Source organism: Xylona heveae (assembly GCF_001619985.1).
Source record: "Xylona heveae TC161 unplaced genomic scaffold L228scaffold_2, whole genome shotgun sequence".
In the NCBI taxonomy this organism is placed as follows: domain Eukaryota; kingdom Fungi; phylum Ascomycota; class Xylonomycetes; order Xylonales; family Xylonaceae; genus Xylona; species Xylona heveae.
The window spans coordinates 2,925,774-2,939,714 of record NW_017264194.1 but is presented as its reverse complement, the minus strand read 5'-3'; the positions used below and the strand labels follow the sequence as shown (position 1 = coordinate 2,939,714).

At 47.3% G+C, this 13,941-nt stretch overlaps 7 protein-coding genes across 7 annotated transcripts; 5 read left to right on the top strand and 2 right to left on the bottom strand.

Moving 5' to 3' along the window:
* Nucleotides 1-283: 283 nt before the first annotated feature.
* Nucleotides 284-2,086, top strand: L228DRAFT_259164 (CHL4-domain-containing protein). Its single transcript, XM_018334141.1, has 2 exons — nt 284-1,210; nt 1,263-2,086. Exons 1-2 carry the CDS (start codon nt 419-421, stop codon nt 1,926-1,928), a joined length of 1,458 nt encoding a protein of 485 aa, XP_018191345.1. The 5' UTR covers nt 284-418; the 3' UTR covers nt 1,929-2,086.
* A 181-nt stretch (nt 2,087-2,267) lies between these two features.
* On the top strand, nt 2,268-4,277 carry L228DRAFT_244707 (deoxyribonuclease tatD). The gene is made up of 6 exons (XM_018331987.1): nt 2,268-2,480; nt 2,541-2,617; nt 2,725-2,902; nt 2,969-3,459; nt 3,574-3,764; nt 3,852-4,277. Coding segments are annotated over exons 1-6 (999 nt in total). The 5' UTR covers nt 2,268-2,479; the 3' UTR covers nt 3,913-4,277.
* A 952-nt stretch (nt 4,278-5,229) lies between these two features.
* Nucleotides 5,230-6,386, top strand: L228DRAFT_83746 (hypothetical protein). The gene has a single exon (XM_018336901.1). The coding sequence runs from the start codon at nt 5,366-5,368 to the stop codon at nt 5,987-5,989; it is 624 nt and encodes a 207-aa protein (XP_018191343.1). The 5' UTR covers nt 5,230-5,365; the 3' UTR covers nt 5,990-6,386.
* Nucleotides 6,030-6,629, bottom strand: L228DRAFT_83727 (hypothetical protein). The gene has a single exon (XM_018336900.1). The coding sequence runs from the start codon at nt 6,433-6,435 to the stop codon at nt 6,070-6,072; it is 366 nt and encodes a 121-aa protein (XP_018191342.1). The 5' UTR covers nt 6,436-6,629; the 3' UTR covers nt 6,030-6,069.
* Nucleotides 6,401-8,501, top strand: L228DRAFT_259161 (3-oxo-5-alpha-steroid 4-dehydrogenase). The gene is made up of 3 exons (XM_018334140.1): nt 6,401-6,524; nt 6,952-7,161; nt 7,378-8,501. Exons 1-3 carry the CDS (start codon nt 6,444-6,446, stop codon nt 8,113-8,115), a joined length of 1,029 nt encoding a protein of 342 aa, XP_018191341.1. The 5' UTR covers nt 6,401-6,443; the 3' UTR covers nt 8,116-8,501.
* L228DRAFT_266236 (hypothetical protein) lies at nt 8,425-10,517 on the bottom strand (the record flags this gene model as incomplete). Its single annotated transcript, XM_018334830.1, has 4 exons — nt 8,425-9,361; nt 9,415-9,554; nt 9,620-10,422; nt 10,481-10,517. The coding sequence occupies 4 exons, from the start codon at nt 10,515-10,517 to the stop codon at nt 8,425-8,427; spliced, it is 1,917 nt and encodes a 638-aa protein (XP_018191340.1).
* A 968-nt stretch (nt 10,518-11,485) lies between these two features.
* Nucleotides 11,486-13,720, top strand: L228DRAFT_280996 (hypothetical protein). Its single transcript, XM_018335854.1, has 2 exons — nt 11,486-11,694; nt 11,778-13,720. The coding sequence occupies exons 1-2, from the start codon at nt 11,635-11,637 to the stop codon at nt 13,473-13,475; spliced, it is 1,758 nt and encodes a 585-aa protein (XP_018191339.1). The 5' UTR covers nt 11,486-11,634; the 3' UTR covers nt 13,476-13,720.
* Nucleotides 13,721-13,941: the final 221 nt, after the last annotated feature.

The following is a 13,941-nucleotide window of genomic DNA, read 5'->3' as shown; positions in this document are numbered from 1 at the left end:
GCTGCCAATCTCCTCGGCCATCACCTGCCATGGAATATTTGAAAATGAAGAATGTCATAACTTAGCTAGTGGGCCCATTATTCCCTGTTCTCATGGCCCAGGTCTGCACAATCTGTCTGGTTACCTTCGTAAAGTACAAAGTAATGTCTTTTAGCATAACTTTGTGTCGACTTATGACAAACTAAGTGCTGACACATCCAACCGTTTGATTACATAATTATCGCACGCGTTCATGGAAACTGCACGCGACGCGATCTGGGGACAGGTGAAGCACAGGGCCATACAGCAACATGATTCAATGTTAATAAAAACACATAGGAAGATATCTTGTTGATGGCCACGAAAACGGTACCCTCGCTCACAGGACCGATCAATTGCCTTTCTTGAAACTCCGTCATCTCATGGAAGGGATGCGCGGATGGCCCCGCGACCGCGCTTGTCACTGCCCACGGCAGCGCCTCTTCCACACACTCTTCGCCTCCCCGCCGACCATTCCTCTGTTTTACGAACGTTAAGCAAGCTTTCTCGGTCATCATTACTTGCGCTTGTGCAACAATGGCTGCGACAGCCGGATAAGTCGCTATGTTCGCCTTGTCTCGCCGAGGATGCTGAAAATAATGATGCCGACGATGACATTTATCCATTAGCACAGAATACGGAAGAGTTGCAAGACTTGTATTTGAAGCTACAGGAGCGGAAAAGCGGAAAAAGAGACGTTATTGATCGCATCCTTGAGGGCGACTGGCGACAGGGTATTACACTATATCAGCTTGCTACAGCTGATCTACTTTACCTACTGGAGCACAACTCCTCTCAAAAATGGACAGCAATGAAATTGGCATCAATTGCAGGCCAGGATGATAACCTTACGAGAGAGGCCAAGGAATCGCTTCCCCGGTTCCATGCTCCTACATTTTTACGCAATCTCCAATCCGAAGTGGCACCACTCGTGAAAGCACACTATTACCTTGCGCGTGTAGAGCCACTGTCACTGGCTATTCTTCGGGTTCATATTCATGACTCTCCTTACAACAACCAGCGATCCATGCTTGACCACCTATCAAATGGTGCTCAGACATCTGGAGACGGATCTAGAGTTCTCTACGTTGTTTTTCCTGACAATTGTCCAATGGTTTACATCTCGTTGATTTCATCTCCAGGGCAAGCCGCTGGAGTGGAAGGTCGTAATCTTCGAAGAATGGTTATCGAGGTACAAATTACATGTTTAATCGGGCTTGTTTCAATACTAACAACCTCTGCAGGCTTTACCAAGAGCATTCTCTCGCTCAAGAGCTCGATATAGCTTGGAGTCAACTTCTCTCACTGCGAGGTCCTTATCAGCACTTCTTGCCCTTCGGGGCCCGGGACGAGGTAATAATGCGGCTGGCGGGTGGAGCATCTTTGCCGAGGGGACTGTTGAAGATAGCCCGCTGAATCATGTCGAGCCAAGTATGCGAGAACCCATAGCGAATGAGGATTCAGAGCATAACTCCGACAATGAGAAAGTTGGTGACTCCATCCCAGCCAAACTTCAAGCAATAGGGTTGCCGGCTGCTGATGAGGCAACCAAAAAGCGACTCATCGAAATTGCAGGAGGGCGCTTTGGCTGTACCGGATTGGAAGGGGACGGTAAAGGTATCGAGCGGCTGGATATTCGACTTAAAGATCAAGGGTCTCGTGACGAGCAGCCGTCTGAGTCTCGATTGTCATTACAGCAAGGAACAGAACAAGATTCGCTATTGAAAACATGGAGTCCACAGGTACAATTGGCTTTTCACGGCTCTCACGTAATCGCTGGCATCCGTCGGCTTGTCGAGACTGGCGCAGTCGATGGTGAAAAGATGCCAAGCTGGATGACTGGCGAAGCAGGTGTTAGTGTCGGTGTCGTACAGGAGGGAAAGATCAAAGATGACAATCCTACCGTCTAAGTCCGGCGTGGTGACGCATTTCAATCTGATTTCGCTGTAGACTTTTTTGTACATGGCGTGGTGGGTAAACAATAATGGGGTCCGGCGCGGGCATAGCTTTTCAAGGATTCACTTGGAATTTACTGCTGGCAGGAGGCGCTCTCATATCGGAACACCATAGATATTTATTCAATTTCTTGGACTTTAGGTACATTTTGTACTTGCGACGCCTCGGTCTTATCGCTGCCGCTTCTATGATGTAGTATGACGGTTTTGTGTACGTACCTTAAATTTTGCCGCTGTCAACCGAAGGCGGTGAGACACTCACGCTTCCCTTGTTCAAAGCGTTTCGCAGATAGACACTGTTAGTTTAAACTTATTGAAGACATAGGAACTGCGTTACTCAAACGTAAAATTGTATGTCTTTCCTTTTACGCGGCTCTACGCGATTTATTTCTGCTTCAAATCTTCGAATCACCGGCAGTGAGAAAGCACGGATTGCGTCGCAAGTTTTACCTCTTCACCTTCAGAAAGCGCAGTTGCCGGCCGTTGCAAGTTACACGAGGACGAAAAGTTGGACAATGGCACCACCCTACTATTTTTCTGGATACTGGCTGACATGGATTCAAATAGTGACAAACACAGCACAACCGCCGCAACAGCCGGAAATACCCGATGTCCTGAGCGAGAAGAAGCTGAGATATGTAGATGTCGGTTCGCACCCAGCTGGTTGATCATACGCCATTCCCTCCAGCTCATAATGCTCGCCGAATTCTACAATATAAGAAGAATATACGCTGAGTCTTAAGTAATACAGATTGGAATCAACCTTGGCGATCCCATTTTTCGAGGCGTCTATCATGAAAAGCAAGCGCACGACGATGACTTCCATGATGTCGTTCAACGGGCTGTCGAAGCTGGATGCGAAAAGATGATGGTTACGGGGTCCGACCTCAAAGAATCCGAGCATGCAGTTCAGATCGCGGTGGAAAATCGTAAGGCCATTATGAATTGCGCTTATTCGTTGCCCTTGCTAATTATACGTCTCCTTATTCCAACAGCCGGTCTCTGTTATGCTACTGTTGGCGTGCACCCTTGCTCTGCTAAACAATTTGATACGCATGCTGGCGGGCCTGCCGCACTGTTGTCAGCCCTCGAGGATCTTGCCATTCGCGCCAAAGCCAGTGGCCACGCCGTAGCGTTTGGTGAAATTGGACTTGATTACGACAGACTCTTTCTCACGCCAAAGGAGCCGCAGCTAAAGTATTTTGAAGCACAGCTAGATCTTGCTGTGAAAGTACAACTTCCGCTATTCCTACACTCTCGTGCTGCGAGCGAGGATTTTGAGCGGTTACTGGGTGCGAGACTCCCAGAGCTGCCAAAAAGAGGTCTTGTGCACAGTTTTACCGGGACAATAGAGGAGATGCAGAGGCTTGTGGCACTGGGTCTGGATATTGGTGTAAACGGCTGTTCCATGAAGAGCGAGGATAACCTGGCCGTCGTCAAGGAAATTCCGCTGGAGAGATTGCAAATAGAAACCGACGGACCCTGGGTAAGTCAAAAAAATCCCTTGGATTCCAACGTACGGAGCGAGCCAATTCGCTCTTCAGTGCGGTCGGTTCTGCTGCTACAAGGAAACTTTAACTGATGATGACATAATATGTAGTGCGAAATCCGGCCTTCTCATGCTTCTGCTAAATTTCTAGCCGGTGCACCACCGATGCCGAAAGCCGTGAAGAAGGAGAAGTGGGCAAAGGGTCTTATGGTGAAGGGCCGCAATGAGCCTGCTACAATTCCGCTCGTTGCTCACGTCATTGCAAAAGTAAAGGGTGTACCAGTAGAGGAGGTTGCCGAAGCGTAAGTTCTGGAATCCTCTTCGAACTCTACTATGGTAGATTCATTTGGTCAGTGAGGAGTCTGAATAAGCTGACAATGCATATGCAGGGCCTACAATAACTCGATCAGAATGTTTGGACTTGGTTCCATGGAGAATGCTTCATCATAGCGATAAAAGAAGTTTGCAAAGTCATCCGTTTTTAGTCCACGAGAGAAGCGATTCTGAGATTTGAGCCCTTCTAAGCATTGTTTCCATTTTCCCGGTGATGGTGTTCATCATCATCACTGAAAATTCATGTTCTGCGATTAAACTTGTTAGAGCATATTAAACGTCGTTATGGGTATAAACAAGAGAGTTCGGAATACGGCACAATTGAAAAGCCAAAGAAGATGTGCATTGGAGTTACAGAATTCAGCTTATATATTCAATTTGCTAGCATTTGCCATTATCAAGATTTCCAGGGGCGATTTAATGGCATTTCAGGCATCCTTAGCGGCTTCGAACATGCAAACCGAAGACATTTTATTCTGTGCAAGAATTCAAACATAACTTTGTTCATTCCTAGTTCAATGATATTACCGGACACATGCAGAATCTGTTCAGAGGCGCCTAACATCGCCAGAGACGGAAGCGTACTGGACTTTATCATTCATTCGCCGGCTTCTGCCATATAGCTGATACAAGCACTTAATTATCCCTGACAGATCACCTTCACATGCCGTCAGCCAGATATACGCTTGGCAACTTCGTGTTATACAACGCTAAGACCCAGCGAGAAATAGATGTCGCTTCATCTATCCAGCTCAGCTCGTTGCAGGAATTGCCTTCAGGCTCTGAATTGTTCCAAAAAATAGAAACGAACGACCTCGCAATAGTGTATTCCCGACCAATACAAGTTTGCTTCTGCCTGTACACTACAGGAAATGGGGGGACGGTGGGACGGGAGATTGTTTTCCGGTCATTGGAGAATGGTTTGCAGCAGACACAGGTTCGATACAACATTCTCTCCTGGACATAAAGGTCTACTAAATCTTGCAGCTCTGGAAGGATTTGGGCTTCCAGGCCTCAACTATTCTTCAGAAAAGCGGAACTAAAAGGTCGAATGACGGATCAGAAAGTTTCTCGATCTGCTTACGTTGTTTAATGTCAGCAGTTACCGAGAATAGGAGAAATGGGCTGCCTGAAGACCGAGATATATATTCCCTGCGACCGCCCGAAGGCTTCTGCACTGCTTCGTTGGATACGGTAGATATTGCTATTGACTTGAGACCCAGCGGAACATTACTAGACGAATCTGAGCTCTGCAACGACACCGTGGGAATCCTTGATGCGGCGCTACGACATGTCATTACGGACAAGCCTAGGCTGTTGTCTCAAACTATCTCGTTGAAGGCTGCTCATAAGATTAATACACTAGACAAGATATGTCCATTATTATGGAGTCCTGGATACGCGGCAGTCAGTGATGGTGCGAGGTCTGTGTTTGTAAATGCTGACACTGTATATTTAGGGGATTAGAGATCGTCTTGAGTTTCTTCCAGTCATTGGAGATGCTCTTTTCGGCATCGCAAAGCGCTCAAAGTGTGTCGATATTAAAGAGAAGATTAGAGATGTATCACATATGCCCTATTTGAGCCCAACAACAGGACGTGGCAGTGCAAGATCGATTCATACAGGCATCAGAACGCAGCTTTGGAAGGTCTTGGATCGCGCAAGTCGGGATTTAGGAAACACCAAATCATTGAAACCGGTTGGTACTTTGCGCCAAAATAGACGTCACAAAAACGAGGAGTCATCCCATGCCACTCGGAGGGTAGAAAATGCGTCCAAGAAGATCCTCGCTGTCCCAGTAAACCAGGGCGAAGAGATCCTCGAGTTCACACCTCTTGAACACGACATTTCCTTGGACCCCGATTTTGAAGACCTATTCAGCGATTTTGAACCTCTGGACGAGGCATCTTCGTACTCGGGTGAGAATAAGTTGTGGGATGACGAAAGTCTTCTCCTGGAGCCACTCCACAAGAATGAAGAACGACAAGTACCTGGCGAAATGAGTGTGACTGGTGATGCCCATGATGAATTTGTTTCTCTAGAAAAAAGTCAACAAAGTCAGGGGAGTTTTGATCTCAGTGTCGCCGAGACTGCCGCGCTTTGTAATGACGGACTGTCGTCTCAAACGTCGCAACTGCTCGACTGTGACTTGTTTTCGGGAGCGGGAATTCTTGATGACTGCATGTTTTCATGATCAATATAATACAACATCATGAAAGCAACCTGCAATAATCAGTGGAATTATGAACATGGCCAACCTGAAAATGCGAATGATTATCCATCGCGTTGGTCGCCGTGGGGAACAGTCCACAGAACGCCCGTTCGCAGCCACGCGAGGCATACATTTCCATCAATAATCATTAAACCCAGATAAATTCCCTTGATTCTGACACCAACGTCAAAAAATTTACAAAAAATCATCCAGCACATGCATGTACTGTAGTACGACGTCATGTAATTCAATAAATTATAGCCCGGTTCAAATCGCGTTGGAGAGGCCTGAAGCTCATAATACTGCAAGTCGTGACGACATGAGACCCTGAAACCGAACCAGGCAAAACAACAATAAATCACGCCCTTTACTTTGCCATCTTCAAACAAACCCAGCCATTTCAACATTTTTCTTTTCCCGTCTCTCATCCACCATCATGCCCGTTCTCGAGAACTGGTTACCTCCGTCCCGCGAGAACTGGGAACTTGTTTCCTATCTCTGGCGATTTTTCCCACTCGTAAGTTTTTTTTTGTTCCATTCGGCCTTTAAGTGTTCCTCTGTGGAAGTTTATAGACACAAGTTCCCATTGGTGCGCAATTTGGCGCACTGCGCATAATGTCACTTTTCATTCTTTAGTTTTCACCTTTCAGTTTTCAGTTTTTATTTTTTAATTTTTCGCTTTTGTCCCAGTCACCGTTCCCGTTCCCGTTCCCGTTGCCATTGCCAGTCCTCATTGTCAATTCCCTATTCCCGTCCCTCTTCCTTGCTCGCATGTCCCATTCCCATATGATCCCACTGCACTAGACGTACCTACCTCTCCTCTCGATACTTTCCATTTACTCCATTCCAAACGAAGGAGGTGGAACTTTGGGGTGGGGGAGAGGAACTGAAGAATCTGTATAACTACGTTTTATAACTGGACCAAAAATAACGTTAGCATATAGGTCACGACAATCCAATGGCTCGTGGACTTTTACCCGCAGGGCAAAACATCCATCACCTCTTCGCTCAACATACCCGGTAAAATCGCCTGGGCGACCATGGAAGCGCCGGGGTTCATGATCCTGGTGTATATCGTGTACACTCTGCCCGCGAGGCTGGGTATGGGTGTTACGTCCCTGCCGCTGGCGAATTGGATTATGGTTTTGCTGTTTGTATGTTTACTCCAGTAGTCTCTTTGTCTCTTTCGACTCCCCCTCCCCCTCTCTTTATCTTACTTTAATTGTCTTCTTTTTTTATACTCTCTTTCCATTGGCTATCCAGCTGTTATATTTCAGTGTCCGAAATCGCAAAGGAAGAATATCACAAAAAGAAAATAAGCGGGGAAGAGAAAGAAAGAGAGGAAGAGAAAAAAAACTAAAGATGCACAGGTCATCCATTACATCTACCGCGCTCTACTCGCCCCACTGGTGTTCAACCCGACCATGTCGCCTATCCATGTCCTCGTGTGGGCAGCCGCGCTGGTATTCCAGATATGCAACGCGCTCAGCATTGGCGGGTGGCTGGGCGGGTACGGTCCCGTGAGCGATGCTGACTGGACAGCGATGCGTTATGGGTATTGGATGCCCCTGGGGCTGGTGGTCTGGGCGGTGGGATTTGCGGGGAATGTCTTTCATGATGAGCATTTACGGCAGATTCGGCGCGGCGCGAGCGGCGCGGTGAAGAACGAACGGAGTGAGTTCGACAAGGCGGGTGGGCAGAGGGAGTCTGATGGGCGAAACGGGTCTCAGACGACGACAGAGGACAAGCCTGAGGAGAAGGTACAAGGCGAATCTCAGAGGACAGAGGAGCTCGAGACAAGTGTGAAGAACGAGAAGAACGAGAAGAACGAGCGAAGCGAGAAAAGGAAAAAGGTAGATAAAGTCTACGTGATGCCACATAGCGGCCTTTTCCGAGTCATCTTGTACCCGCATTATCTATGCGAGTGGATCGAGTGGACAGGATACTGGATGATGACGGGATTCACGTGTGTGCCAGCGCGGAGTTTCTTGCTGAATGAGATAAGCACAATGTTTCCCCGAGCATTGCAAGGGAAGAGGTGGTACGTGGAGCGGTTTGGGAGGGAGAAGGTGGGCGCAAGAAGGGCTGTCATTCCGGGGGTAGTGTAATGTAATGTTATGTAGCTTTTACGGGAAAGGTAGCGGGTATTGTAGATATGGAGGACAATAAAAGTCTGGATAAAAGTCTGGATTGTTTGCTACTGGTGTTGGGTATATGGACAGGCTTATAGAATGTGTTGGTTCAATGGGAGCTTGGAGGAGGCTACTGATAACAACTTAGATGAGATGGACTGATGGCAATAGATGTTTGATATAATAATCATTGAGATGAGTTGATCGCGGGAGTGAAATTAAAATATTATTAGGTGCTAAGTGTTAGGTTATTCTTCAAGAAACGCTTGACACAGGGAGGGGGCATTAGAACGGGTTAGACGAGTTCCACTTCTCAAAAGTCTCAGATGAATTCAGAAGCAAAGACGGATTGATCATGCTCGGCTTGCGATTATCGTACGATCCATCCCAGCAGTATCGGCTGAAGCACTGAGAGCACTGCGCGGTGCGGTTCAAGCCAACCTTTGTCAAACTGCGATCAATTGCAGCGCAGCCGATACAACTTGCCCAATTCGAATCCAGTGTACCATTTGCCTGTGTGAATAGGTTAAAACTATTGACAAGAATCTCCTCGACTTGCTGTCTGGACTCGCTCGACTGTGAGTAGGAGAAGTTGGTGTAGGCGGTATATGGTGCGCTGGCGAGGTATAGAACAATGGGCGAATTCAAGCTCTTGGTGGTGGTCAGGTTGGCATTGCAGCCGAAGAATACCGGATGCAGAGTGTAATTCTTATTGATCATTGTCGTGGCCGGTGGGACAATGGGGAACGGAATACCAGAAGCGTTGGCCGCCAGGTATGTATTGTACAGGTTTGTTCCATTGTCCCAATTGTATGGCATAGCATCTTCACTGCTGTCCCAGGCGATGATGAAATTAGGAGAACGCGCTGGCTGAATCTGACCCCACAGAGGGATGGTTTGGCCGGACTCGGAACCATCTACAACAAGAAGATCCTGCTCCTGCTGGACAAAAGGCGAAGAGGATGGAAGTCCGGCGAATGGATTGGGCCAAATGGCATAGGCCGATTCAGTGACGTTTTCTCCAAATGTGTCGTTGAATGTTGAAACGATTTCCTCGAGTATCGCCGGAGGGAAACTAGCCCGCTTGGACAGCGATTTCTTTTGTGCCAGTGACCTCTTCGTGGGCTGCTGCGAGCGCTTTGCAAAGCCCCCAACAGAGCCATTGGACTCGGTCTGCACGTACCACAAGTTGAATGCATCACCGGAACTACCCATGATGAAGCTAGAGCACGAATTAGGATCGTTGATACAAAAAAAAAGGAGGGAGATCCGAACCTAGCTCTATCAAAACCTCTAACACAGGCACTTTTATTTACGGCAGTTCCATTGTCCAAATAAGTACCCACCCACTCCGTTGGGGTAAAGCTTGAGATGGACCCGTTCCATGCACCGAATTCAAGTGGTGTCACTTCGAGCTATTAAATTCTTGGTTAGTAAATTCATCCATTGCAGCATTGCGCTCTGGGCACTTGATACTTACAATTGTATTATTTTTGGTCGGGATTTGGACACCAAAGGCCTGTGGATTATTGGGTTCGATGGTAGCAAGTTGAATAATGGGAAATGGCACTTCATAGTGCTTGAACTTTGTCATATTAACAATGCTTGACCAAGTGACGTTGAGACCACCGTTTTGTCCAGGAAGGAATTCGTATCCAAGGACACGGCCAAAAAAGTCGGCAAATGTGACATTAAAACCCGCCTCTGCTTTTTCAGCAATAGACTCAAAAATTTGATCCGGAGGGGAAGCGTGAGGCGTGCTGTTTGTTACACCGTTTAGGCGGTCGATCTCCGGAAACCAACTATTAACGATGTCGTCGACTGTAGGAAAGTCGAATGCCGGAAAAGACACCGTTGCAAAGGAGCCGCCAGATAGTCCAGATATATAGGTCAAGCTCTGAAGCAATCCACCCGTCCCTTGGTCATTTGCAGCATCGAATCGATCGTCCATGGCCCTCAGAATTCCACTCCCCGTTAAGGCAGACGTCCAGCCACCGCCGCTAATGGCAAAACCTATCGTAGGCACATTGGAAAAGTTTGAGCTATGCAGACGATCGAAATAGTCTGCCACATCGAAATTTTGCAGGCCTAGACGTTCTAGGTACGAAGCAAACGAGAAGGCGGCCACTCTCTTGCGACCTTGGACCCAGTCTCTTTCTGCTGGAGCAAGACCCTTTGCCGGGCGAATAAATTGTATCCCAGAAGGACAGGTCTCGTATATCGGTGCATAGCTCTGCGAGAGCTCATTTTGAAGGGACTGGCCGAGAGCGTTGCCCAGGAAAACTTTTGAGCACGTTAGCGCCTGTCCCGAGGTCGTTCATGGCCTGTGATGGGCTCTTACCAGCCAAAACAAGGCTCAATATCGTATAGAATTTCATCTTCCAATTGCACGAATTTCCCAGCTCCTGTAGACTTCTCGTCCGTCAATATTTAATTTTGCTATTGAAAGACAGTTTTCCGAATCCTATGCCCGCCGCACTCCTGGGTATTTATGCTCGTCTGCACAATTGAGGCCCAGGAAGGCCCGGTCCGGCCCCATTTTGAACATTTCCCCCGCATTCGACAATTGCGTAGCTTTCGGAACTCGTGGAAGCTACGGCCTTTGGCCCCCAACTACTGTGTAGACGACTGCATTGGAGATTTAAGCTTGAACCGTTAGCGTGAGCAGTTTAGGGTTGAAGATTCGCGGCTAAGAAGAGCTTGTCTGCTTACCTTGGTGGAAGATGTGGAGATCAATTCCAGATAGTTTCGCGCAGCGCCGGTTGGAGTGGTTAGTCTATCTCCTCTTGGCTAGCTAGTTTTGATCATCCGGAGAGATTAATCTCCTCGTCACGATAAACGTTTGGGCGCTGCTAATGACTGGATGCAGAAATCCGCCAGAGACTCTGTCATCCTCATCTAATATCGCCGATTTTATGACGCCATGGAAAAGGGTTGTCTTGCCAGCACAGCCTCTGTTGTCGCGAAGTTGTGCACAGTGTTGTCGCAGCAACTTTTGTTGACAGCATTGTATAACCGGTAGACGTCAGAAAGTGTTGCAGTGGCCCCGACGAAGGACACTACCTTTCTCTGCAGTACTAATACAGTTCTGCGCAACGAAAGGATTGGAAGATGATATCTTTGACAGGCTTTGTCCATTAGACCTCACAATTGTCTATTTCAGTCTTTCAGCTCTTCTGTAACCCAGTTTGCTATACACGCTGTCGCAACACTTATTGTTCCTCCGTGGGTCCTTAAATGCAACCCCGCTTACTGCTTAACAATGATCTGCAGGCCTTGCCCGCACGCACCACGTCAGCGTCGGGCCGTCGCTCAGGATGCCTTATTGAGATGGCTTTGCGAGCTCTGGCAACGTTAGTTCAGCCTCATCGTCAGATCAATATTATGTTCAAAGAAGTTACTCTGCCACAAGTGGAGACACTCTTAGAAGTGGGTTTCGCACCAGGGGCTAGTGGCCTATAAGCTTCAAACAGCAAAATCCAACTAAATCCAAAAATGGTTTATCGAGGAAAGCCATCCAAAGGGTGTGGAAGATGTCGGGCCAGAAAGATACGGGTGCGTTTGAGTTTCCTGATTGCTTGGATTAACATGCATTTAAGTTTTTGTTGTGTTGACATTTGAAATAACCTCTCCTATAGTGCGACCAGCAACCCGGCGGGTGCGCCAACTGCGCTAAAATCAATGCAGAATGTCCAGGCTATAGGAACCAAGTAGACTTGATGTTCCAGGATGAGACTGGTCAGGTCATCAAAAAGGTAAAGGACAAGACGTCTCCAGGGACAGGAACCGCTGCAGGGGAGTCTGCAGCCCTGCCGACAATCACCTCTCAAAATGGCAACCGCGTGTCGGTAGTGAATTTCGCCTTCATGCCGTTGCAATATACTCTCTCTCCGTCCATTTACCACAAGGCTACCGCCTTCTTCTTTACCCACTATGTGGTGGGAGGGAAGACGGGGCTGATGGCTGAACGGATTGGGGAGACTGTCCTAACATGCATGAGGGCACTTGGCACAGCTGGTCTTTCGAGTTTCGTCTACGACCCAGCTTTGATGAAGGAGGCCAAAAAGGAATATGTGAATGCTCTTCGATTGACCAACAAAGCGTTGGCTTCACCAGACAGTGCCAAAGAAGATACTACTCTGCTTGCGACGATGCTCATGGGCTTCTACGAAGCGAATTCTGGTTACGGTCCGAATTCGCTTGAGGCCTGGACGAACCATGTCAAAGGATCTGCTGCCCTTCTCAAATTACGGGGTCAAAAGCATCTGAAGACGCAGGAACAGGTCCGAATGTTTATCCAGGCAACTTCGAGTCTCATGATTACTTGCTTCAAACACGGTCTACCATTGCCTGAGGGTATGGTGGACCTCATAGCACAAGTCCGCCAAAAGGTCAGAGACGTCAACGATCCAGCGTGGCGTCTTTTCGAGGGAGATGCGGAATTTGTCGACTTTTATGCGTTGGTGAAGCAGGGATATGTCGCTGACCCTCAATATATTGTGATGAGGGCCAGAGAGATTGACCATCGCTTTGCGGCAGTCTTTGACAACGTGGACCCCAGTTGGCAGTACGAAACAGTGTATACGACGGATGATCCGGACGTTGTCTTTGACGGTTATTATCACGTGTACAATGACTTTTTGTCCGTATCGACTTGGAACGGCGTGCGAAAAGCCAGAATTTTGCTGAATTACCTCATCCTGCGTACCTTTCAGAGACTTTTCAGGGCTGATCCAGGCTGGGCCATGCACCAGGAGTACGCTTCACAATATAATGAAGCGATTAACAATTTATCTCAGGTGCAGTCGGACATTCTTGCCTCTGTACCTCAGCATATAGGATATATTTCCAAGGTCCAAGGGGAATCGTCATCATCATCATCATCCTCTTCACAATCTTCATCTTCTTCGCCATCTGCATCTTCTTCCTCTCCTCCATCATCTTCTTCATCTTCTTCATCTTCATCATCCTCGCCTCCAGCGGAGCAGCATTCCCACATTTCACCAAAAACCCTCCTTACCAAACACCGATTTTTCTGGTTGGATTTCAACCGACCGAGATGCACATCGTCCTCGTCTCCATGGGTTCCGGCGCGGCCTTCTACGCTTCCCATGATTCGACTGTTTGGCGGCAATGCACTTCCTTGGTCTCTCTATCTTATCGGCACGCTTCCGACAACCGGCCCTCTTCTCCGAAAGAGAATCATAGACACGCTTGACTTGATGGGACAATTTATGGGCGTTCAACAAGCGTTTGTCCTTGCAGAAGATGTGCGCAAGCATGATTCAAGTCCACATCCTCATCCTGATTTTGCAGAACCACACTATGCTATTTAACTGTGAGTTATTGGTCTTTGCTATCGTTCATTCTAGACTGGATTTGGATTAGATAAATGAAGGTAGATTGTATTCTCGTGGATGTTATAGCATCGTGATTTATTTTATTTTATTTGTTTTTGTTTTTGTTTTTATTTTTATTTTATCCTCTTTATTTATCCATCTTGATTTTCTTTATTCTTTCCCGTCACTCTTTAACCCGTATTTATTTATTTTTATAGAAAAGCAATTATGCAATTATCCACGACATACTCAAATTGTAATAACAAATGTTCATACACCCATCTTCCAATATATCGGCAGCCCATTTGCCTTCTCTCATAACTAAGGTAGGTATTCAATCTATAAGGTACAGAGCTCTATATTCTATACCCCCAAACCCGACTGCCGATATCGCTAAAACATCTACATCTACAAGACTGCAATATTCCTGTCTTCTACACTACTCTATCTCCGCAGAACTGCT

Excerpts from the sequence above, each read along its gene's own strand:
- L228DRAFT_280996 (XM_018335854.1), top strand. The coding sequence starts at position 11,635 with ATGGTTTATCGAGGAAAGCCATCCAAAGGGTGTGGAAGATGTCGGGCC. Across the intron at positions 11,695-11,777 it reads GTCGGGCCAGAAAGATACGG|TGCGACCAGCAACCCGGCGG; the intron begins GTGCGTTTGAGT and ends CCTCTCCTATAG.
- L228DRAFT_259161 (XM_018334140.1), top strand. The coding sequence starts at position 6,444 with ATGCCCGTTCTCGAGAACTGGTTACCTCCGTCCCGCGAGAACTGGGAA. Across the intron at positions 6,525-6,951 it reads TCTGGCGATTTTTCCCACTC|GTCACGACAATCCAATGGCT; the intron begins GTAAGTTTTTTT and ends GTTAGCATATAG. Across the intron at positions 7,162-7,377 it reads GGATTATGGTTTTGCTGTTT|GTCATCCATTACATCTACCG; the intron begins GTATGTTTACTC and ends AAAGATGCACAG.
- L228DRAFT_244707 (XM_018331987.1), top strand. Across the intron at positions 2,618-2,724 it reads AGAAGCTGAGATATGTAGAT|ATTGGAATCAACCTTGGCGA; the intron begins GTCGGTTCGCAC and ends TAAGTAATACAG. Across the intron at positions 2,903-2,968 it reads TCAGATCGCGGTGGAAAATC|CCGGTCTCTGTTATGCTACT; the intron begins GTAAGGCCATTA and ends TTATTCCAACAG.
- L228DRAFT_83727 (XM_018336900.1), bottom strand. The coding sequence starts at position 6,435 with ATGAGAGACGGGAAAAGAAAAATGTTGAAATGGCTGGGTTTGTTTGAA.
- L228DRAFT_259164 (XM_018334141.1), top strand. The coding sequence starts at position 419 with ATGGCCCCGCGACCGCGCTTGTCACTGCCCACGGCAGCGCCTCTTCCA. Across the intron at positions 1,211-1,262 it reads TTCGAAGAATGGTTATCGAG|GCTTTACCAAGAGCATTCTC; the intron begins GTACAAATTACA and ends CAACCTCTGCAG.
- L228DRAFT_83746 (XM_018336901.1), top strand. The coding sequence starts at position 5,366 with ATGCCCTATTTGAGCCCAACAACAGGACGTGGCAGTGCAAGATCGATT.